This window comes from Chiloscyllium plagiosum, chromosome 6 (genome assembly GCF_004010195.1).
Source record: "Chiloscyllium plagiosum isolate BGI_BamShark_2017 chromosome 6, ASM401019v2, whole genome shotgun sequence".
NCBI classification, from domain to species: Eukaryota; Metazoa; Chordata; class Chondrichthyes; order Orectolobiformes; family Hemiscylliidae; genus Chiloscyllium; species Chiloscyllium plagiosum.
Window position 1 is genome coordinate 45,642,220 of NC_057715.1, and position 25,776 is coordinate 45,667,995.

A 25,776-nucleotide genomic window follows, 5' to 3' on the forward strand; every position below is an offset into this window, starting at 1 on the left:
TGATATCTATCTATTTTGTACAGGTGTCATGCCCTCCATAGCCAGTTCCAGCATAGCAGAAATATCAAGTCCTTCCCGTGTACCATCATTTCATTGTTTTATCTTACATTTTCTGTACTCTCTTGTATGTTACACTGTCCTGCTGGCTAATTTTTTTAACAGGCTTGTGATTGCAGGACCACATCCCTTTTCATTTTCATGTTGTTGGTACCAATGTAAACCCCAAGCTCTGACTGTTCACTCTTCCGTACAAGAATGTCGTGCATTCTTGTGTCATCCACGATTCTGGCACTAGGGAGGCAACATGCCATCCTGGAGTCATGTCAGTGGCCACAGAATGCTCTCCTAACCAAGGAGTCTGCTATCACTCCTGCTCTCACTTATCTTCCTTCCCTCATATACAGCAAGGCCACATGTGATGCCATCGGCCTATGTCTTGCTGCACTCCTTCGAGGACTTATCGCATTTGTCAGCATCCAAAATGGAAGCCAGTTTGTGAGTGGGACCTCTGGGGACTTTGCTACTTGCCTGTTTCTCTTCACCTCGCTGGCAGTCACCTATTCTCTATCTGCTTGCCTACTCCTAACTTGTAGTGTGATCACCTATCTCTGTGTGCTATCCACACAGTTCCTTGCCTTATGAATGCACATCAGTGACCACAGCTACTGCTCAAGTTCCAGAACCCAAGTTGTGCAGTCATTGATACTTCCTGCATGTAAGTTCATCTCGGCCAAGCTGTTTGACTATACCTTATTTTTCTTTAAACTGAGTCTAACTTTACTTTTGTACCATTTTCTATGAACTGGAAATTTGTAGAAAGTAGAAATAATTTCCCCATACTACAATTTGGATTCCTGTCCTGTACCTAGAAATTCTTAGTTTTTATGTGCTGGTTTTCTATTTTTCAAAATTACTGACTTGAAACACAGTTCCTTACAGCAACTGTTCAACAACCAGGTCAACTCAGGACTTTACTGCACTGTCATTGTTGGTACGTTTCTCTGCAGCAGAACAGTCTCCTAGAGGTCCATCCATCTCTACCTGTATTCCCAAAAGTAAGAATGAAATTTCTCCCCACTTTCCATGACCTTTTTAAACTTGCTCCTCCATTGTCTTGGTGCTCTGGTTAGAATGCAACTGAATTTTGCTCATATTTACTGTGTTGCATGAGATTTCTTTTGACAGTTATTATACCGGAACTAAGTTTCCAAAATTCGAGCACATGAAACAAAGGGAAGAATTACAAGGAACACTGAGGTCATGATGTACATTTAACTGGCATCAATAATTTATCTGCTGCCAAATGCACCCTATTATAGTGTATTGTTTTTGAAAACATTAAGCTTTTGGTATGAGAAGGAATGAAAATCTACCCTCAGATGTGGGTCGACAAGGGAAAAAGATCATCAAGAGTAGCTGTCCCATGGCTATTGACCAAGAGGGCTTAGACAGGTAATCCCAAATTGAGATATATTAACAGGGACAGGAGGGGAGGAAGGCACAAAGAAGATTAAAAGAGGTGAACCACACCATCCCCTTGGGGAAGATTTGCATCAACCTGAGGATAAAACAAGACACTTGGTGCTGAGACCACCACAAAACACAACAGTGGGCTGTGGGAATACGCTGCCTCTACTTGTCTATTCTACAGAATGGCTCTGGGATTGATAAAGTGTTCTCATTTGCCACAGGTCATTCAGACATTAAGAAATAGGAACAGGAGTAAGCTGTTTGGTCCCTCCAGCCTGATCTGTCCGTCAGTAGAATCATGGCTGATCTGACATTTCTCACATCCATTTCCCTGCCTTTTTTTCTGTAACTTTTGATTCCTATAATACTATTTCCTTTCTTTGTCTAATTAACTAATGTATCATACCTAAAGTGCTGCTTTTTGATAAACTACTAGAAAATTACTACCAAGTTGTTGACTGCTTGCATCAAGTAACTGTGATTAGGAGCCACCTAAAATTAACAATAGTAGGGCAAATAAAGAAATAAAGAGTATGTCTAGTGAAGGTTAAAAAGTAAGCAAAATCATTAGTGACAGTTGTTGTCTAGAGACAAAAAAGGCAACACAGGCACACAAGTTATGATTTAAAATTATTGAAGTCCAAGAAGAAGGCTGTAAGCAGGGAAGACATTGGACTGGCAATGGCAGATGTTTCTGGGGTTAATTGAGGAGACATGGCAGAAATTCATTCCAAGGTAGAAGAGACACACTAAGGGAGGATGAGACAACCATGACTGATAAGGGAAGTCAGGTACAGCATAAAAGCAAAAGAAAAAGCGTATAATGTGATGAAGATTAGTAGGAAGCCTTTTAAAAACCTGCAGAGGACAGCTAAAAAGCATTAAGGGGCAGAAGATGAAAATGAGGGTAACCTAGTCAATAATATAAAAGAAGATTGTAAGAGATTTTAAAAAATACATAAATGGTGAGAGGCAAGAGTGGTCATTGGATAACTGGAAAATGAGGCTGGAGAAGTGGTAATTATAGAGAACAAAGAAATGACAGAGGAACTGAATAGGTATGTTGTGTCAGTCTTCACGGTGGAAGACACCAGTAGCATACCAGAACCCCAGGAGAGTTGGGGCAGAGATGAGTATGCATCACTAAGAAGAAAGTGCTGGGGAAAGTGTAAGGTGTGAAGATAGCTGAGGAGATTGTAGAGACATTGGGGGTGAACTGTCAGCAATCACTGGAGTCAGAGAAGGTCACACCACCCTTTTTTAAGCAAGGAAGGCGGGAGGCAGAAGATGGGAAATTATAGGCCAGTTAGCCTGACCTCAGTTGTTGGTAGGATTTGAGAGTTTGTTATTAAGGATGAGATTGTGGAGTATTTGGAAGTTCATAGTGAAATAGAGCTTAGTCAGCATGGCTTCATTAAGGGGAGGTCATGCCTGAGACATTTCTTACAGTTCTTTGAGCATGTTAGACAAAGAAGAGCTAGGGACTATGATCTGTTTGTTTTTCCAGAAGGCCTTTGACAAGGTGCTGCGCAGGAGACTGGTAAATAAGGTAAAAGCCCATAGTGTTAGGTGATAATAGAGTAACTGCTGTGGAAAGGAAGGAGTTTTGGACACAATAGAGTGGTGTCATGAGGAAACCAACCAATTAAAGTGCTGAAAATGGAGCTGTGTTAACGTGTCCTTTACTGTTGTGTTTAATTATTGAAATAATATGCTTTGTGGCACGTTTGTAAATCATTCACCCGGAAGTAACTTAACATTGCCCTGCACATCTTGATTAGTAAGGAACATTTCTAGATTGTCACATTGTAAATTGTTTTGCTTGTTTAAAAAATTACTTTCACAATTTAAAGCCCGATCTGCAGCATTCAACTCAAATCCAGGTTCTTCTCACTTTGTGTGTATTACAAATCTACCTCATATATTCTCTGTGCAACAATTGGATTTATATGTTAGATCTGGTCTTTCTGAATATGCCAGTCCAACCTGACTGTATTCATTCAACCTTCAATGCCATGTATTGTTGTGGTTAATCTGTCAGCAATGATCCCCCTACAAAAAGATTGTTCAACATCTTCTCACTCACTATTTCTGCAATCTTTCACTAACTTCTGTGCGAGTCATGATGTGGAGGTGCCGTGTTGGGCTGGGGTGGACAAAAATCAAAACTCACACGACACTGGGTTATAGCCCAACAAACCTGCTGGAATATAACCTGATGTGGTGAGATTTTTGACTTTCTCTGCAAGTAACAAGGATTGAAAGATTATTGATGCCGTCCTCATTTTTTGGAAGTGGTTATCAGTATCACAATTTGCACTTATTCCTGAGAATTTAGCAATGGTGAAATATCAGTGCTAAAGCAATCACCTAGCATTTGGAATGTTGTGAGCAGTTTTGGACTCCGTATCTAAGAAGGGATGTGCTTGTCTTGGATGGGGTCCAGAAGAGGTTTACAAGAATGGAATGAAGAGCTTGTCATATGCTGAGTGGTGAGGACTCTGGGTCTGTACTTGATTTCTGTATTTCTGTACTTGGAGTTTAGAAAGATGAAGGTAAATTGCATTAAAATGTATAGAATATTGGCAGACCTGGATAGAATGGACATGAAGATGTTTTCACTTGTAGGACACAGCCTCAGAGTGAAGGGACAACTATTTAGAGGCAGCATGGTGGCACAGAGGTTAGTGCTAGGCTTGCAGCCTTGGGTGATTGTCTGTGTGGAGTTTGTACGTCCTCCCCATGCCTGTGTGGGATTCCTGCAGATGCTCCAGATTCCTCCCACAATCCAAAGAGGTGCAGGTTAAGTAGATTGGCAATGCTAAATTGCCTTGCAGTGTCAAGAGATGTAGGGGCTGGTGTAGGATGGATTAGCCAGATTAAATGCATTGTTATAGGGATAGAGTGGGAGTTGGGTGGGTCTGGGTGGGATATCCTCGGAGGGTTGGTGCAGACTTAATGAGCTGAATGGCCTCTTTCTACACTGCAGCAACAAGACAACATGAACTTATGAGTATTCATTCAAGCAGCATTGTAAATCTTGACCAATGTACCTTCTTCACTTCCAGTTACCTGGATGTTGTTCAGGGAGGATGTTTGGGCTAGTGCTGTAGACGTTAATGGTCCTGAGACTGTAATAAACTCCATCCAATTTGATGGTGTCATAAAGACTTGGGTAGAGAAAGTCAGAATGTCTTAGGATCTCAGACGGGGAGGACTGATAGGCACAAGTCTTTCTGTAGTCATGGTAATAACATTCAATTAATGTAATGTACCTGATTACTGTCTTCCAGTAAACTATGTTGTGCTTAAGATAAGGACTTCTTCCTGTTAAGAATCACTAGTGGCTTTCCTGTACTGCTGTAAGTCAGGTTAGTCCTTAGACCAAGTCAAGCATATGGAATAATGGCAGTAAACCACAAGGTGATAGTGGTTGGAGCACATGCAATATACTAGGCCCCAGAATTCAATACATCTTTGTTAATTATTCTTTGAATGTTTTAAGTGAACTCAGCCTCATATTTCACCTCCTTTCTTTTGATTTTTCATTTAACCTATTTTCCTAATCAACCTGTTCAGGGATGTTATTACAGACCTCTGGAGGAGGTGGAAATTGAACTCAAGTCACTTGGTTCAGGGGGTAAGGACACTACCTCTGTGCCACAAGCGGGCCCGATGTTGAGCTTCTTAGCAGTCATTCCTTATTTGTACTTCATATTTATCAAGTTGGCATCTTGCTCTAAACAAACATTTCAGTTCAAGTTCTGATCTTAGTCAACTTGGCCGATCTTAAACAAGGAAATGAACCACTGGAAATTGACCCCAGTGTCTCCTTACCAAAGAACAAATATTTCTTTGTCATTCATTTTAATGTTTCCACTTCTGTGTATTTTAAATGCAATCAGGATATCTCTTTTCACGCAGGTGTCCTCTCCAATAGAGCTACCAGCTGGGTCTAATCTACAGAATTCCTTCTTAATTAGTGGAAATTGCAAACAATATTCTATGATCTCTTTTGCTCTTTTTCTAGATCTAAGTTTTCAAGCAGCAGCTCGCATTCTCTCTGCTCCTGTTTATGATGCTTTGAAGTTAATGAGAGACTTTAGTCAGAACTTACCAACAAAAGCCAGGTATGTAAATGAGTATTATCAATCCATTTCAGCCTGAATGTGTGATGTGGTATTGGTTCAGAAAGGAAAAAAGTGTTTGTAATTTATATAGGTATTATATATTCATCCACATTCTGTATAGCCCATCAGTATAGCATCACTGTCAATGGAAAATGGGAGTATCAGTGTCCCCTTTGTGGCACACTCTACATTGCTCCTGAGAGGGCTGGATTCATGGAGTAGCATTTCAGACATTAAGAAAGAGAAATGCTACTTGGAAATGTGTGCCAGAATAATAATCAACCTGGAAAATGTTCTTGCAACTCATCCAGAAATCTTTGTTATCTTCCAGAATTCTCTTCTTATTTTGTTTCAAATACGCTTGTGAATTTATTGTGTATATTGAAGCATGAGATTGAATCATTTTTGAAGCATTTGAAAAGTGTCAGCGGATTTTAGGTCATAATTCTAGAAGGTGGTGTGCTGCTCCATGTAGTAGGAGGATAGATAATAGTTGAATGGAATCTTCCAGACATTTTTCATCAAGCAGTGACAGAATAAAATAATTCAAGGACAACGTTTCTGGAGGAAAGGAGAACTGGACATTGAAAGACTGTCTTTTCCTTCTCTTCAGTTGTTTCATTTAAGTTTGTTGAAAAGCTTAGCATTTTCTTGATCATATTTTATTCTAAGTAGGGCTAACACTCAAAACCAAATGTCGAGGTGTGGGGTGAAGCATAGCGCTGACATCCATTGAGTATTTCTCTGGTATCTCCAAGAGACTACACAGAAAAACATTCAGTCAGCAATGTCATTTTTAAGTAACTTTAGAATAGCTATTGGATAAAGGTGGAGGAGAATACTTTCAACTGGAAACTCTTTGCCCTATTTTGAGTTGTAATAAAACAAATGTTTTTCATGTTCAGTACTGAGAAAGGTAGAGTTAAACTGCAGCTGCCCAAGATAAGATCATAAGAAATAGGAACAGGAGTAGGTCATTCAGCCCTTGAACTTGCTCCATCATTCAATTGGATCATGACTGACCTGACATTCCTCATGTGTACACAAACACATATACACACAGTGACACACATGCACACACGGTGAAACTACAAAATCATAAACACTGTGGGAGTTGGAGAGCTCAATTTTGCATCACCATCACAAATCATACAACTACATGGGTTTGATTGTGTCACAATGTTACCTGTACAGCAAAAACCAGTCCTATGTTCACTGGTTGAACCCAGGGTCTGTCTTTTTTCTTCTGTTTTAGAATTATTTCTTTCAGCATCTCTGAATCCAGTTTTTCTGCTCTTTTGACAGAAAATTGGAGACAGCAACTTTCCAGAGAAAGGGAGAGACAGAGATTGTTGCAGCCAGCTCCAAGGGGGTTCGTTGCTTCACTGTTTCCATTCCCTTCACAGTGTTGTTACAACCTGACCAATCAGAATTGTTACGTTGAGCCCTCTTGACCCCACAACAATAATGCCAGTTCATCTGGACTCAATGTCCCTAAAAAGTGACATTTTCTCATTTACATCAGTCAGGTTCACTGTTTTGCTAAAACAACTCCTTGTGCATCTTCTGTTTTAAAACGGTGCCTGTTGTCCTCATTTTCAGGCAATAGACCTAAATAAAAAGGTATTTCTTACAAACCAAAGAAAATATTATAACTTTTTTAAAAATTCAAAAGAAAACATAGATTCTTATGGCAAATCTTAGTCTGTTCCAAGAGGGTCATGACTTTAACTCACTTGTACAAGTTTAAGGTAGATAAATTAGAAATCCTTTCTTCATAAACAAATATTTTAGTACATAATCAGCAATCTGGGTTTTAAAGAGTAGTTGTCTACTGCATATCATCCACAAACACAGGAAGCTTTAGAAAGATCCATCAGACTCTCGAGAAACTGATTTAAGGCGTACTCTCAGAAATACCCACAGGATTGGGAAAAAGTGTTAGAATTCTTCCTATTTGATTCCAGAGATTTCTCGGATCTTTCTGCTGGATTTAGTCCATTTGAATTGGTCTATGGTTGTAAGCTAAGAGTTCCATTAAAATTTGTTGGTGAGAAAGTTTTAAGGGGAGAGTCAAATCCACATTGTTGGATTCTGTCCTTCTGTGTCTCGACTCACAGGATCATGTAAAGTAGCACGAGAGCATTAATGAACTTCACAAGCAGAATTGAAAGAATCTGCAGGACATCAATTCAGGCAAGAACAATGTAATGGTGTGTTTTCAGGGAAAATAAATTTTCAGAGTAAACCTCTGAAAATTAAATTTAGTGGTCCATGCAAAGTAGTTGGAAGGGTTAGTGAAGTGACTTATCTGACATAAACTACTGATCATAGGATGAAGAATCGTTTATGTCACGTGAACATGTTGGAGCAATATCAATGCAGGGAACATAAGAGAAATGTGTCAGGCAGTAGACGTAATGGAGGATGACAGGGACAATAAGAGTGAAGAAGAGGTAGATGTTCACAAAGTGAAACTCACATAAACCACTTAGTCACTACTGAATTACTAGGTCAGATGGATAACAAATTATCACATTTAGAGTGAAGTCAATGAGAGTGTCGAGTACTATTACTTGGGAAATGTAATTAAACATTTAGAGATACACCTGGAAGTACTATGTTAGCTTAGTATGCTGTGGACATGGGAGAGTCAGCAATAATGAAGCAACATTCCTATCAGGTTAAGGCCTGAGAAATAAACTCGCTTGTAAATAGTGGGCGGCACGGTGGCACAGTGGTTAGCACTGCTGCCTCACAGCGCCAGAGACACGGGTTCAATTCCTGCGTTGGGCAACTGTCTTTGCGGAGTTTGCACAATCTCCCCGTGTCTGTGTGAGTTTCCTCCGGGTGCTCCGGTTTCCTCCCACAGTCCAAAGATGTGCAGGTTAGGTGAATTGGCCATGCTTAATTGCCTGTAGTGTTAGGTGAAGGGGTAAATGTAGGGGAATGGGTCTGGGTGGGTTGCTCTTTGGAGAGTCGGTGTGGACTTGTTGGGCCGAAGGGTCTGTTTCCAACTAAGTAATCTAATCTAAATGGAGATGTAGTACTTCATCTCTTTCTAACACCGATCTGTTGAAGTGGTACTGGAAAGTATCATTAACATCAATTGCCAAAGAAATATCTATCTTTGTTACGACAAATGGATTATGACAATATCGAGTGATACCATTTGGGTTTAAAAATGCTGCAGTTATATTCCGAAGACTATCGAATTAACTAATTGCTGACGTTCCTAATATTGTAGATTATTTAGATGATATTTATGGTACAGCAAAATCTGGGAATAACAGATTTGTGTAAAGCAATTATAAGACCTGTTTAAACAAGTATGGTTAGCTAGCTTTGTGACCAGGGGAAAGTGAGGAATGCAGATGCTGAAGATCAGAATCGAGAGTGTGGTGCTGGAAAAGCACAGCATGTCAGGCAGCATCCGAGGAGCAGGAGCATTGACATTTCGGGCATAAGTTTATACCTGAAACGTCAATTCTCCTGCTCCTTGGTTGCTTTTCCAGCACCACGCTCTCAACTAGGCTAGTAATCAATCTGGCCAAGAATGAATTTGCAAAGGGGAAGGTAACATCCAGTGCAAGGTAACTTTGTATAGGTAGATAAAAGCACAAGTCAAGAGTGTGGTGCTGGAAAAGCACAGCTGGTCAGGCAGCAACTGAGGAGCAGGAGAATTGACGTTTCAGGCATAAACCCTTCATCAGGTAACAGTACAAGGACAAATATGGCAAAAATGAATTGTCTAATAGATTTTCCCCATTTTAAAATCTAAGTGGGGAATCATGAGATTTTGTGGAATGAGTGGAATTCATCAGTCACAGAGTCATACAGCAGAGAAGAGCCCACCATATCCGAGCCAACCTATCTACACAAATCCCACCTCCCAGCATTGGTCCGTAGCTCTGAATGCCATGACATGTCATCCATGTACTTTTTAAAGGTTGTGAACTTTCCTGTCTCTGCTGCAGTACAGTCCAGATACCCACCACCAGCTGGGTGAAAAAAATCTTTCTTCAAATCCTTTCTAAACCTCCCGCTCTTCACTTTAAAATTATGTCTCCTCATTACTGACAAAAGAAACCATCACTGCAGTAATGAGGGAGAATGTCTCAGGTAGTCTGGGTAGAGGTTAGAAATAAAAAAAAGGTGCTTCCCTTTAGTGTTAGGGAACTTGATTGTAAGGGGAACTGACAGGAGATTCTGTCAATTTGTTGTCTCCCTGATACCAGGGTCAGGGGTGTCTGAAAGGAGCTGCAGGACATTCTGAAGGGATAGGATGATCAGCCAACTGTCAAGGACTATCCACTATAGTCCTTTCTGACTGATTTAATTTTGTGTTTTGAAAAGTGACACAGTAGCAGTACCATGGCTCAATGGTTAGCACTGCTGTCTCACAGTGCTAGGGACACGCGTTTGATTCCAGCCCCAGTGTCTGTGTGGGTTTCCTCTGGGTGCTCTGATTTCTTCCCACAATCCAAGACGTGCAGGTTCAATGAATTGACCATTCTAAATTGCCCATAGTGTTCAGGGATATGTAGGTTAGGTGCATTAGTCAGGAGTAAATGTAGAGTAATAGGGTTGGGGAATGGGTCTGATGGGTTATTCTTCAAAGGATCGGTGTGGACTTGTTCGGCTAAATGGCCTGTTTCCACGCTTTAGGAATTCTATGATTCTATATTGTGAGGGTAGTGCTTGATGTGGTTTACATGGATTTACATGAGGACTTTGACAAGGTGTGACCTGGAAGACTGGTCCAAAAGGTAGGAGCCTATGGATTTCAAGGCAAGTTGGTGAGCTGGATCCAAAATTGGCTTACAAGTAAGAGGTTAAATGTTATTGTGGAGGGTTATTTTTGTGAATGGAAGCCAGTCACCAGCTGTTTACCATAGAGATTGGTGCTGGGATCCTTGCTGTTTGTTATGTATATGTACATGAACAATTTGGATGTAAATGTTGAAGGTATAGTTAGTAAGTTAGATATGACAGGAAAATTGGTGTTGTTGATAGTGAGGAGGATAGTCAAAGGCTACTCTGATATTGAACAACTTGTAATTGGGCAGAGTAATGGTAGATGAAATTCCATCCTGAGAAGCGTGAGGTGATGCATTTTGGGATGTCTAATATGTGAAAGATATACACGTGAATGGTCCCAAGGTAACACTGAGGAACAAAGGGACCTTGGTGTACAAGTCATAGATCCCTGAAGCTATCAGCACAAGTAGACAGGATGATGAAAAAGTCATAAGGGATGCTTGCCTTCATTAGCTGGGATGTAGAATATAGGAGTAAGGAAGTCTTATTACTGTTTTATAAAACATGAGTGAAGCCACAGGTGGAAAACGTCATGCAGTTCTGTTTGCCACACTATTAGAAGGAGGTGATTACACTGGAGAGGGTGCAGAGGAGATTCACCTCGACGTTGCTTGGGATTAAAAACCTCACTTATGAAACAAGACTATGTAGGTTCGGTTTATTTGCCTTGGAGCAGAGGAGGCTGAGGGAGGATCTGATTGAGGCATACAAGTTATGAGAGGCAGACCTTTTCCCCATGGCAGATGCATGCATATAAGAGCAGAGGACATAAGTTTAAGCTGAGGAGTAAGTCATTTAGGGGAGACCTGAGGAAAGATATTTTCACCCAGAGTGTGGTAGAAATGTGGAACATGTTGCCTGAGAAAGTATTCTCACAATATTTAAGAAGCATTTTAACAAGCACTTAAAATGCAAGATGTAGGAAGCTATGAACCAAGTGCAAGTAAATGGGATTAGTGTAGTTTGGAGTTTGTGGGTCAACATAGACATGGTAGGCTGAAGAGCTTTTATTGTATGATTCAATTACACTATTATTGATCTTGCAACTGAAGGGAACAGCTGCTTTCAATCCACTTTGCCCATACCCCTCATAATCTTATACAGTACACCTCAGTCAGGTCCCCCTTCAACCTTCTCTGCTGCAAAGAAAATAACCTGAGCCTATCCACCTTCTCTTCATTGTTGAAATGCTCCATGCCAGGCAGTACCCTGGTGAATCTCCTTCGCATTTGCGAATCACATCCTTTCCAATAGGGGGGCAACAACATAGTGGTATTATCACTGGACTGCTAACCCAGAGACCTAGGTAATGTTCTGAGGATCTGGATTTGAATCCTGCAAGGGCAGGTGGTGGACTTTGAATTAAATGAAAAAATCTGGAATTAAGAGTCTATTGGCGACTCTGAATCCATTGTTGGTTGTCAGAAAAATCCATCTGGTTCACTAATATCATCCTTACCAGGTCTGGCCTACGTGTGACTCCCAACACAAATAAACAGCAATTGTGTGGTGACGAGAACTGAGCACAGTATTCCAGCTGTGGCTTATATAAAGTTCTTTACAGCTCCAATATTACTTCCTTGTTCTTTTAATCTATGTCACAACTGATAAAGGCAAATTTTCCATATGCCTACTTAACCACCCTATTAACCTGACCTGCCACCTTCAGGGATCTGTGGACAAGCACCCCCAAGATTCCTCTGTGCCTAAGTTGAGCACAAGGTCTGTATCTTCAACAGATTTGTTACAAAAACAGTCAAGGTGGTATGGTCAGCAGAGTGCCAGGTCAACTGTGGAGAAGCTGAAGACATTTTTAATCAAAGAACCGGTGTTGACAACCTTATGAAACGACAATAGTATTGAATTGGAGGTAGGTGTAGTCTTGTTACAAGATGCTGAGTTAGGAATGAAGAAATTAAGCCAATATCAATAGGAGTATTATTGACTCTTCAAAATTTGAAATGCAAGATTGTTCAAATGGAGCTTATTGATTCAGCCATTCAATGTAAAATTTGTGCACATGGCTGGAAAAGATAATGTGTCAGAATCTAATAGAAGATGTATTGTCCACAATATAAAAAATGGTAGAGTAGGTTAAGAATTTGAGAATACTTCTGTACCTTTGCATAAAAGATGAATGGACATAAGTCTCATATTTTGTGGTCTGTGTATCACACACCTGGTGATGAAATGCATTTAAAAATAGTGTTTCATTTCTTTTAGTGGTGGAGAACAACCTGCTGCGCTTTTCCAGCAACACATTTCCATCTAAGAATTTGAGAATACTTCTGTACCTTTGCATAAAAGATGAATGGACACAAGTCTCATATTTTGTGGTCTGTGTATCACACACCTGGTGATGAAATGCATTTAAAAATAGTGTTTCATTTCTTTTAGTGGTGGAGAACATATACAAATATACAGATATATACATAGTTCTATCTTTGGCCTATGGACTGAAAAGGAAGACAGTGGACACTTTTAAAATGAGGAGAATATAAAAGGAGTTTGCAGCTTTGTAAAACCAGGGAAGTTGGCTGATGTATGTAAGGCAATGCTTTCGGGACATTCTGTCCAAATGAACTGGCACCTTTTATTGTGGGTCAGGAGAGTTCAGCATAGCAACAACTTGCTGATTGGTCAGGTTGCAAACTAACACACATGTGACTTTTGCACAGGGATAGATATAAAAAGCTTGTTATTTGGTGAATCCTCAACTAAATCCTGAGTTCAAGTAGTCAGCTTGAAGTGTATCATTCTGAATAAACGATTTGCTCAATCTGAAAGGTAACACTGGGAAAAGACTCATTCAGGTCTCAAAGTATGGATGGCTAATTCATGCAATCGTCATTGCTAATGCATTAAAAGTGTACATTGATGGAGTTGGGGATCTGTGTGACAGGTCAGCCAGTGTGCCTAACATGTTAATATCCACAGGGCTGCTACTGCCTGCAAGTCCATTAATGTGCTTGCCTAAGTCCTTTGCAGCAACATTTGGCTGCGATCTCTGCCAGATAAAGCATCCTTAACTCTTGTAATTAAAGCAAATTACTGTGGATGCTGGAAACCTGAAGAAAAAAATAGAAGGTGCGAGAAAACCTCAGCAGGTCTGATAGCATCTGTGGAAAGAAACAGAATTAATGTTTCAAATCCGATATGACTCTTCTTCAGAATTATAGGGAAATGAAAAGATGGGCGGCACGGTGGCACAGTGGTTAGCACTGCTGCCTCACAGGGGTTTCCTCCGGGTGCTCCGGTTTCCTCCCACAGTCCAAAAATGTGCAAATTAGGTGAATTGGCCATGCTAAATTGTCCGTAGTGTTAGATGAAGGGGTAAATGTAGGGTCTGCATGAGTTGCGCTTCGGCAAGTCGGTGTGGACCTGTTGGGCCGAAGGGCCTTTTTCCACACTGTAAGTAATCTAATCTAATCTATTCTGTTGAGAAAGGGAGCAAAGGACCAAGTATAACAGTCAGTAAAGGTGAGTGCGAAGGGTAATAGAGAAGAGATATCATTGAATAATAGATGTTAATGGCAGAAAATAGGTCAGCTCTACTGAGAGTAAACTTAAGACATTGAAATGGAAGGGGATGTAATAAAAATGAAAGATAGAGCTCATGGTCTAAAGATGTTGAAATCAGTATTGAAATCAGGAGGTGGTGGTGTGCTCAAGTGGAAAAGTGCTCACGTGGCTGTTCCTCCAGTTTGCGTTGAGCTTTGCTGGAAAGATGCTTTAAGTTTTTAGCATAAGAGATGAAGTGAAAGTGATATGGTGAATTGAAATCAAAAGTGACCAGAATGTCAGGGTCATTCTTGCAAACAATAAAAGAGTTACACAAAGCATTGCTTTGCTTTCGGCTTGGTTGCAGCCCTGTTGTGCTCATGTACCTCCCCATATATTTATCTCAACTCTGTATTAATTTCAGGCTATCTGTCAGTGCTGTATTGAGCCGAGGGTTGCAATAGATAGTGGAGAATTTTATGTCAAATGAGTGCTTTCAGCAGGGAGCAAAGATTGGGTGATTTAGAATGTCATAAAAATTGGCATCCACTTAAACCTGCCCACCATTCTATGAGTTCATGGCTGATCTGCAACAGGTCTGCAATCCTCTTTCATGCCTACTCCTTCTAGCCGAAAATGTGTTGCTGGAAAAGCGCAGCAGGTCAGGCAGCATCCAAGGAGCAGGAGAATCGACGTTTCGGGCATGAGCCCTTCTTCAGGAGCCCTTCCTGAAGAAGGGCTCATGCCCGAAACGTCAATTCTCCTGCTCCTTGGATGCTGCCTGACCTGCTGCGCTTTTCCAGGAACACATTTTCAGCTCTGATCTCCAGCATCTGCAGTCCTCACTTGCTCCTACTCCTTGTAGCCCTCAACTCTTTGACATTTCAAAGGTCTGTCTAATTCCTCTTTAAATACATTCAATGATCTATCCTCCACAACCCTCTGGGAAGAGAACTCCAGACATTTGCTACACTGTTATGTATGGAATTTCTTTGCATTTCAGCTTTAAATGAGTGCCCCCTTATTGATCACCATTCCCCTAGTTCTAGATGACCCGACTAGTGGGAACCTCTTTTCAGCATCTACTCTGTTTCAAGACCCCTCAGAATCATCTACGTTTCAATATGATCATCCCTCATTCTTTTAAAATCTAATAAATAAAGGCCTACCCTGTTTTAGCCATTCTTTGTAAGTCAACTTCTTCATTCCAGGAATCAACCTAGTGAATCTCTTCTGAATTGGCTCCAGGGCCAATATAACCTTTCTGAGATAGAGGGACCAAAACTGTACATTGTATTCCAGCTGCAGCCTCACCATAACCGTGTACAGTTGTAAAAAGGTTTCACTAGTTTTAAACTCCAATACACCCCCACCCTAGCAATAAAGGACAAAATTCTATTTACCTTCATAATTACTAGATAACATCATCTATTTCATTCTCAAGAACACTCATATCCTTCTGTTCTGCACTTTTTGGATTATCTCACCATTTAAATACTCATCTATCTTTTGATTCTCTCTATCAAAGTGCATAACTGCATATATATGGGTACAGAGCCCTAACTATACATCAAACTTCACCTGCCAAAGTTTTACCCACTCACTCAGTCTATATCCCCATGTAGAATTCATAGAAACGGGATATTCTGCCCAACAAGTCCACACCAATTCTCTGAAGAACATCTTACCCAAACTCATCCCTCTCCTATCCCGATAACCCTGCGTGTCTCATGGCTAATACACCTAACCTACACATCCCTGGACACTATGGGCAATTTGGCCAAACCAACTAACCTGCATTTCTTTAAACGATGGGAGGAAACCAGAGCATCCAGAAAAAACCCATGCAGACAAAGGGAGAATGTGCAAACTCCACGCATATGGTCAAATGAGGCTGGACATGAACCTGGATCCCTGTGCTGTGAGAAAGCAGTGCTAACCATTGAGACACCATGCCACCCTCAAAATGTGCCCTCTCACCTATTTTTGTCTCGAGCAAAATTAGATATGCAACATTCTGTCCTCTTCAGATTCTTACTTCAGATAGTAAATAAGTAAGGCTCTAGGATTTGTGGCACTTCACTAGTTATGTCTTTACAACATGAAAAAGACCAGTTAATCCTGATTTTTTGTCTTCTGTGTGTTAATCAATCCTCAATCCATGATAATACATAGCCCAAATCCCGTGTGGTCCTATCTTTTCCAGTAAACTTCTATGTGGCACATTTTTCAATACATTCTAGAAATGCAAATGCACTGGATCTACTGGTTCCCCTTTATCAACTTTGCTTTGCTATATCCTCAAAGAACGCAAGCAAATTTGTCAAACATGTTTATCCTTTCCTAAAACCATATTTATTTGGTTTGATTGTATTAATGTTTTCTAAATGTCCTGCTACCTTTTTCTTAATAATGGACTGTAGTGTTGTCCCAATGACCAATGTTAGACTAACTGGCCAACAGATTCCTGGTTTTCTGTCTCCCTCCCTTCTCGTACAGGGATGTCACATTTTGAATTTTCCAATCGCTAGATTGCTCCTAGAATCCAGTGAGTTGTGGAATGTTTTGTTCAATGCCTCTACTACTTCTACAGTTACTTCCCATATATACCTGTCAGGTGCTGGTAACTTCCATTAATTTCTCAAAGTTTTTGGCCCTCGTGTTAGAAACTGTTACAGGAAACTTCCTCACCATTAGCACTTTGCTTCAATGTTATGTTTGGCATGTTTGTAGTGTACTTCACTGAGAAGACCCAAACACAATATTAGTTTATTATCGATCTATTATCAAATTATCTATCATATTATCAGTTCTCCAGGCACATCCTCTAGGGGTCCCACAGTCGCTTTAGCTACTGTATTTTTTTGGTATGCCCATAAAAGCTCTTGCAGTTTGTTTTTTTTTCTGCCTATTTCCTTTCATAATCAATGTTCTCCTTTATTTTAACCAATAGATTTCACTCCTTTGTATGCCTTAGTTTTTGATTGGGCACTGTCTTCGTTAATCATGTGTGGTTCATCCTTCTCATCCTTAATATTGATTGGAAGAAAGTTTCACTGAGCAAGATGCTTAAATGTCTGTCTTTGCTCATTCACTGATTTACCCCTTAAATCTATTTTTCTGGCTTGGTTTATACAACTTCTTCATACCTTTGGTATTGCCCTTATTTAAGTTGATGACACTGGTTTCAGACCCAGGTTGCTCTCCCTTACTCTGATTTTGAAACACTACCATGCTGTGATCAATATCCCCTAGAGATTGCTTAAATATAAGATCTCTTACTATTCCTGTCTCATTAGCATGTTGCTAGGTAGATTCTACTGGTCTAAGAAACAGTCTCTGATGAACTATACAAATTCTGTGTTACCTTATCCATACCATTTGACCAGTCGACAAATTATAATCACAAATGATTGTTCTTACATGTCTCCATTATTTCCTGATTTGTACTTTGTCCTACAATGAGGAAATTCTTCAGGGGTCTGTAGATTACATCCATACATGACTTCTGTCCCTTGCTATTCCTTATTTTCACCAAAACTGATTCCACATCGTGATCCATTGCACTATATGATTACTCACAACCACATTGATATTATCCTTTATTATCAAAGCTATGCTATCTCCTTTTTATTTTTGCCATTTTTTTCTGAAATGCATGCGTATTTAATTCTCAGTCTTGGTCACCATGCAACCATATCTCTGTAATAGCTATCAAGTATATTTCTACTCTTGTACTTATAGTTTTGCCCCTTCCTGTCACATTTTGATTATCATTTGCCTCTTCACCACCCTGCACCTCTGCTTTCTCTTTTATGTTCTTTAAACTTCCCTTCAATTGAACTCATCCCCCTTAATTAGTTTAAAGCATGATCTATGACCGTGGATGTAGGATTCGCCAGGACACTGATCCTTTTGATTTAAATGTAGCAAGTCCCGGTGGAGCAGCTCTTTCTTTCCTCAATATTGGTGCCTATGCCCCATGAAATAGAAACCATTTCTTTCACACAGTCTTTGAACCATGCATTTACTTCTAACTCTGAATTAATTCTGTTATCTGTAAGTTTATTTCTGTTAGTTTACCCATGCCAATATCCATATAGCTGAAACAGGAATCCGGACATTATTAACTGTTTTTAATTTAGCTCTGATATGTTGGAATTCCTCAATAGAAACTCTTTCATGGTTCTGCCCAAATCAGTAGTACCCACATGGACCTCAACAACTGGATCTTTCCCCATCAACTCAAATTTCCTTTCCAATCCAGGAGAAATTTTGTTAACCTTGGCAGCAGATACACCCACACAGCCTTTGAGAATCTATCTTTTCTACAAAGAACAGTATCTATTCTCATAACTATGCTGTCCCCTATTAAGACTGCATTTTTCTTTTCTCCCTCCAGTTGAATGGTATTCTTGACAATTGTGTTGTGGCCAATTCCCTCACCCTCCCTGCAGTCTGTGCCCTCGTTTAGACTAGAAGCAAGAATCTTGCATCAATGGGAAGGCTGTGCCTGTTGCTCCTCCAAAGCTAAATTTGAGATCCCTGTACCTGCCTTATTCACAAACATACCCCCTGGCCCTGACCACAGACCAAACTTGATATAACTCTGATTGTGTTTTCAGGATCCTTCAGGGGCAGGGGGAGCAGCCCCAAGTTGTGGTCACATAGGCACCAATGACATAAGTAGGAAAAGGGATGGGGATATAAGGCAGAAATTTAGGGAGCTAAGGTGGAATCTTAGAGCTAGAACAGACAGTGTTGTGATCTCTGGTTTGTTACCTGTGCCACATGCTAGTGAGGCGAGGAATAAGGAGAGAGAGACCAGTTGAACATGTGGCTACAGGGATGGTACAGGAAGGAGGGATTCAGATACCTGAGTAATTGGGGTAGGTGGAACCTCTATAAACGGGATGAATCAGAGGGGTACCAATATCCTGGGGAGGAGGGTGGGGGAATTTGCTAATGCTCTTCAGGAGGGTTTAAACTAATTCAGCAGGGAACCTGAATTGTCGCTCCAGTGTACAGTAGTGAGAGTAGTGAGGTTGTGAAGAAGGCTTCAAGATTGCAGGAGTGTACTGGCAGGCAGGAAAGTGGTTTGAAGTGTGTCTACTTCAATGCCAGGAGCATCCAGAATAAGGTGGTGAACTTACAGCATGAGCTGGTACCTGGGACTTCGATGTTGTGGCCATTTTGGAGACATGGATAGAGAAAGGACAGGAATGGTTGTGGCAGGTTTCGGGATTTAGATGTTTCAGTGAGATCAGGGAAAATGGTAAAAGAGTGGGAGATGTGGCATTGTTAGTCAAGGGCAGTATTATGGTGGCCGAAAGAACGTTCAAGCACTCGTCTTCTGAGATAATATGGGCTGAGGTTAGAAACAGGAAAGGAGAGGTCACCCTGTTGGGAGTTTTCTATAGGTCATTGAATAGCTCCAGAGATGTAGAGGAAAGGATTGCAAACATGATTCTGGATAGGAGTGAAAATAACAAGGTAGTTGTTATGGGGGTCTTCAACTTTTCAAATATTGACTGGAAATGCTATAGTTAGAGTACTTTGGTGGGTCAATTTTTAACCAATGTGTGGGAGAGTTTCCTGACACAGTATGTAGATAGGCCAACAAGAGGCGAGGCCACATTGGATTTGGCACTGGGTAATGAACTCGGCCAGGTGTTAGATTTGGTGGTAGGTGAACACTTTGGTGATATTGACCACAATTTGGTTACATTTACTTTAGTGATGGAAAGGGTTAGATATATATTGCAGGGCAACAGTTATAGCTGGGGGAAAAGGCAATTACGATGCAATTAGGCAAGATTTAAGATGCATAGGATGGGGAAGAAAACTGCAGGGGATAGGCACAATTGAAATGTGGAGCTTGTTCAAGGAACAACTACTGTGTGTCCTTGATAAGTATGTACCAGACAGGCAGGGAGGAAGTGTTTAAGCAAGGGAACCGTGGTTTACTAAAGAAATTGAATCTCTTGTAAAGAGGAAGAAGGAAGCTTATGTAAAAATGAGACATGAAGGCTCAGTTCGGGTGTTTGAGAGTTTCAAATTAACTAGGAAGGACCTAAAGAGAGAGTTAAGAGCCAGGGGAGGACATGGGAAGTCTTTGGCAGGTAGGATCAAGGAAAACCCGAAAGCTTTCTATAGGTGAGTCAGGAATAAAAAAAATGAGGAAGATAAGAAGAGGGTAAGTAGTGGGACGTTGTGTGTGGAGTTTGAAGAGATAGGAGAAGTGCTAAATGAGTATTTTTCATTGTCTTTCTCCTGTGTGAATACTAATGTTGTCGAGGAGAATACTGAGACACAGGATATTAGACTAGTTGTGTTTGAGATTCATAAGATCCTTGCACCACACCACTGCTGTTTATCATTTTTATTAATGACCTGGATGAGGGCGCAGAAGGATAGGTTAGTAAATTTGCAGATGACACTAAAGTGAGTGGAGTTGTGGACAATGCTGAAGGATGTTGCAGGTTACAGAGAGACATAGATAAGTTGCCTAGCTGGGCTGAGAGGTGGCAAATGGAATTTAATGTGGAAAACTGTGAGTCACTTTGGAAGGAGTAACAGGAATACAGAGTACTGGGCTAATGGTAAGATTTGTGGCAGTGTTGATGAGCAGCGAGATCTCGGTGTCCATGTGCATAGATCCCTGAAAGTTGCCACCCATGTTGGTTGGGTTTTTAAGAAGTTGTACAGTGTGTTAGCATTCATTGGTAGAGGGATTGAGTTTCGGAGCCATGAGATCATGTTGCAGCTGTACAAAACTCTGGTGCGGCTGCACTTGGAGTATTGCGTACAGTTCTGTTTGCAGCATTATACACAGAATGTGGAAGCATTGGAAAGGGTGCAAAAGGAGATTTACCAGGATGTATGGAGGGAAGGTCCTATGAGCAAAGTCCGAGACTCTTGAGGCTGTTTTTGTTAGAAGGTTAAAAGGTGACTTAATAGAGGCATACAAGATGATAGAGGATTAGATAGGTGGACAGTGAGAGTCTTTTTCCTCAGATGGTGATGGCTAGCACGAGTGGACATAGCTTTAAATTGAGGGGTGATAGGTATAGGATAGATGTCAGAGTTAGGTTCTTTTTTCAGAGAATAGTAAGGCCGTGGAATGCCCTGCCTGCAACAGTAGTGGACTCGCCAACTTTAAGGGCATTTAAATGGTCATTGAATAAACATATGGATGATAATGGAACAGTGTAGGTTAGCTGAGCTTTAGATTGGTTTCACAGGTTGGCGCAACATCGAGGGCCAAAGGGCCTGTACTGCGCTGTAATGTTCTATGTGATATAATTAACCTAAGAGCTATGACTATCTCCTCAAACTATGTGTCCAGGTAATGGACCCTCTCCCTGAAATATGAAAGTTAGCAACTCACCCTTCTGAGTCAAAGTTCTTCGAGCAAGCAAAACTTGCAGTAAATGTGGTCATCATGGATTGCAGTGCTGATCACCAATTCTCCGATATTACAACTACAATATGTTGCCTGTCCAGCAATCTCTATTTAATTTAATTAATTTGGATGTTAAATATTTTAATTGAAGTTTTACTCTCCCCAGCTGTATTAACATTTTCTGATTTAAACCACTTAGCCAATTAAAACAGCCACAGAAGAAACACCCACTCATCACCTACATTTTTTTCCTGCGGCATTAAACTGGCTCTGACAGGTACTAACAGGTTGAAATGGGCTGCCGACTACTATTTTTTTTATCTCCTGCCATTGCTGCACTTCTAATACAGGTTTGCATTCTCAGTTGCTTCACAATTATGCTCAATTGTTGCATATATCTCATTCTGCTTCATGAGTGATGCTGACTTGTAGACACACTTTTCAGATAAAAGGGAAATAACTAAGGTTGTAAGATTGATTAATCAGTTAACAAGATACTATAGGAAAACAAAGAATGACATATGCTAGAGTACTGAAATGAAAACAAGAGATTGAAAGCGAACCTCATTAGGCCTGGCATCATCTGTGGGGACAAAGCAGCGATAACATTTCCGGTGTGTGGTTAAGTGGAATTTGAGCCCGGAGCTATGGAGATATGAAAAAGGTAAGCATATAAGGGAATTATTGATAGTAAATCGGGACAGAAGAAAAGCTTTATAAGCGATAATGAATACTAAGAATTGGAGACAATAGATAGGCTCTGCTAAAAGCAATCCATGTAATGTGGTAATAGGACTAAGACTGGATGAGAATGGGTTCGCTGTGCTGAAAGCAACCCATATCATGACAGGACCAGAGTGTGGTTAAAAAAAATGGAAAGACAAGTTCAATAACATTACCTCATTATCACTTGTCCAGCTTTTCTTCTGTTGTAGCTTACTAGCAATAATCCTCCTGCCACCCATCCCTTTCGAGTATCCCTCTTTCTAGGCTCCATCTCCACCTATCCACTCACTCATGGGACTTGGTCATCACTAGCTGGGCCACCATTTATTGCCCATCTCTAGTTGCCCTTGAGAAGATGATGGTGAGCTTCTGTTGAACTGCTGCAGCCCATCTGGTGTATGTAATACCACAGTGCTACTGAGGGAGGAATTCCAAGATTTTGACCCCGTAACACTGAAGGAATGCCAATATATTTCCAAGTCAGGATGGTGAGGGGAACTTACAGATTTTTCTGTTCCCATGTAACTGCTGCCCTTATTCTTCCAGATGATAGTGATCATGGATTTGGAATATTCTGAATAAGGAGCTTGTTAAATATCTGCTGCTACTGAGCATTGGCGATGAATAGAGTGAATATAGAGTGATTGGTGATGAAAAATGCCTCGGCTCTCACATCTCTGCAAGAGTTTAGGTCATTTCTTGGGCTAGTAAATTATGATAGAAAGTTCATAAATAACCTGGACTCCATCCTGGCACTTTTGTATCAACTCCTACAAAAGGGTCAACCTTTGAAATGGTTGCATGGATAAGCCCCGGTTTTTGGAGAAGGAAAGAAACAGCCTATAACCTTACTAGATATCAAGCAGTCAGTTCTTATTTGAATACCTCATATGCAACTATGGGGATGGCACTGGCTAATGGTTGGTAATGGCTAAGTCTGATCTTCCCAGACCTGGGGGAAGGGTGAAATGCATGAAGACTGGCAATGCTGAAGGTAAGACTCCATCAAGCAAGAGAAGCAGTTTGATTCAGGAGTCAAAGTTGTGTAAAAATCATGGAAATGGCCCTGCATCCATAAGACAGATGGTTGATTCAATGTCAGTACCAGTGACATATAAAGTTCGTGCGATGGTCCTGAACAAGCACATGACCATATGAAAGCAAACAAATTTGCAAACGGTGCATGGGCAAAACATGCCCTGCCCTTGGAACAATTGGAAAGGCTTGCAGAACTTCTGGGTTCACCCTCTCTGTTAAGTATTGACGAATCTTCTAAATCCGAGATGGACATGATGGATGTAGCCACGTTGACATCGGAAGAGAGAAGGAATTCTTTCAGGTGCTCCTGGCACAAGAGGCAAGCTCCTGTGCGTTGCACACCTCCCCTATCAGATGCTGAGTCGGAGGAAGCTGATCCAGTGCTAAAACATTCCAGGAAGCTCTCCAAAAAAAAAGGACCAGAATATGTTATCAGACTCAGAGGGAGAGGGATGTAGTGATTTTCAAAGTCATCCAGGTAGACTTCATAGAATATGAGCTCCCTAATTGGAACTGTTAACCTGATCCAATCAGGTAGCCCTGACTGATAGATTTAAAATAGGAGTGTCAGAGATTCTGGCACCCTGAGAGCTGAATCTGAATAGGCAGTATTGTTCATGTGTAGATAAAGGGTGACTTGGTGACAGGATACTGGCATCTGTGAAGTTATTTCGTTTTCATTATCTGTGCAGTCAAGAATGGTGCTAAACATTATGCAATCATTTGTGAATACCCCCACTTCTGACCTGATGATAGAGGAAAGATCATTGATGCAGCAGTTGAAGATACTTGAGCTGAAGACGGTCTTCTGAGGATCTGCTGCAGCGATGTCCTGGAGCTGAGATGACTGATCTCCAACAACCACAGCCATCTTGCTTTGTGTCAGATATGACTACAACCTGATAAGAGGGTCAGTTAGCACATTCTGCTGGATAGCTAGTTTGTGATGCAAAGTAACGCCAACAGCACAGATTCAATTCCCATATTGGCTGAGGTTACTATGCAGTCTGTCCTCCTACCTGACCCTGAGGTTAAACCACAAGTCTTCTGTTTCTATGGTCCTCTGCGACTATGGCAACTTTATCGTCCCCTGATTTCCATTGATTCTCTTTTTTTTCTAGGGTTCCAGGATGCCACATTCTGTCAAAGGCCAAATCAGTCTCACTTGATCTCTCAAATTAAAATCTATTGACCACATTTGGATCAAGGCTCAAATGAGGTCAGGAGCTGAGTGGTTCTGGCAGAACCAAAATGGAGCATCAGTAGCTGGTTATTGCTGCATGATAGCACTGTTGATGACACCTTCTATCAAGGGGTGGCAGCAGGGGTGGATGACAAGTTGTGGTTGCTCAGTTTGAGTTGTTAGGTCTGCTCAAAGTCGTTTAGCACAGTGATAGTGTTACACAACGCAATGGAGGGTATTCTCAGTCTGAAGGTGGGACTTGATCTCCACAAGGGCCATGTAGCAGCCATTCTTGTAGATACTGACATGGACAATGTAACTGTGGCAGGAAGATTGGTGAGGATGAGATCAAGTATGTTTTTCCCTCAACACGTGCTACTGACACAATCTAGCAGGAATGTCCTTCAGGACTTGACCAGCTCAATCAGTAGTGGTGCTGTTGAATCACTCTTGGTGGTAGGCATTGAAGTCCCTCATCCAGAGTACATTCTGTGCTCTTGCCACCCTCAGTCTTTCCTCTAGGTGTTGTTCAACTTGGAAGAGTACCGATTCATCTGCCAAAGGTTGAAGTTATGAGGTAAACAGGAGAAGCTTTGACCTGATACCAAGCCACTTCATGGGGTCCAAAGTCAACATTGAGGACTCCTCGGGCAACTCTGTCCTGAATGTACAGCACTGTGCCTGTGACAGTATGCCATCCCTACAGGTGGGGCAGGACATACTTAGAGGTGATGTGTAATGAGGCAGACTTCATTAGGGAGCTTAAAGTGAAGAAACCCTTTAGGGAGCAGTGACCATAATATGATAGATTCACTCCTTGAAAAGGAGAGGCTTGCATCAGAAGCAACAATGTCACAGTTGCATAGGTGTAACTACAAGGATGTGAGGGAGGAGCTGGCCAGAGTTGGTTGGAAGGGAACCCAGCAGGAAAGACGGTTAAGCAGCAAAGGCAGGAATTTCAAAGCATAATTCGGGAGGTACTACAGAAGTTCATCGCAAGGAAGAAGAAATATACCAAGGTGAGGATGAGGCAACCATGGCTGACAACGGAAGTCAGTGATGGCCTAAAAGCAAAAGAGAAAGCATACAATTTGGTGAAGATTAGTGGGAAGCCAGAGGATTTGGAACTCTTTAAATACCAGCAGAAGACAACTAAAAAAGCAGTAAGAGGGAAGAAACTGAAATATGAGGGTAAGCTGGAAGGTAATATAAAAGAGCTTTTCTAGATACACAAACGTTAAGAGAGAGAAGCAAAAGTGGACATTGGACCACTAGAAAAAGAGGCTGGAGAAATAGTACTGGGGAACAAAGAAATGGCAGAGGAACTGAACAGGTTGAAGACACAGCGGAAGACATCAATACTATACCAGAAATCCAAGACAGCTGGGTGCAGAGTTGAGTGTAGTGTAAGTAGCAGGAAAGCTGGAAGTCCTGAAGGTGGATAAACACTTGGACCGGATGAATTGCATCCAAGGTTCTGAAGGCAATAGCTGAAGAGGCAT

General features: G+C 41.1%; 1 protein-coding gene across 5 annotated transcripts in view; it reads left to right on the forward strand.

Annotated features, from left to right (window-relative positions):
• uggt2 (UDP-glucose glycoprotein glucosyltransferase 2) overlaps positions 1-25,776 on the forward strand; it is a 386,557-nt gene that overhangs the window by 104,086 nt on the left and 256,695 nt on the right. For all 5 annotated transcript variants that reach the window (XM_043691459.1, XM_043691457.1, XM_043691458.1 and 2 more), the window contains exon 10: positions 5,501-5,600. In XM_043691459.1, coding sequence (XP_043547394.1) covers positions 5,501-5,600 — 100 coding nt within the window. The remainder of the gene's footprint in view (positions 1-5,500; positions 5,601-25,776) is intronic.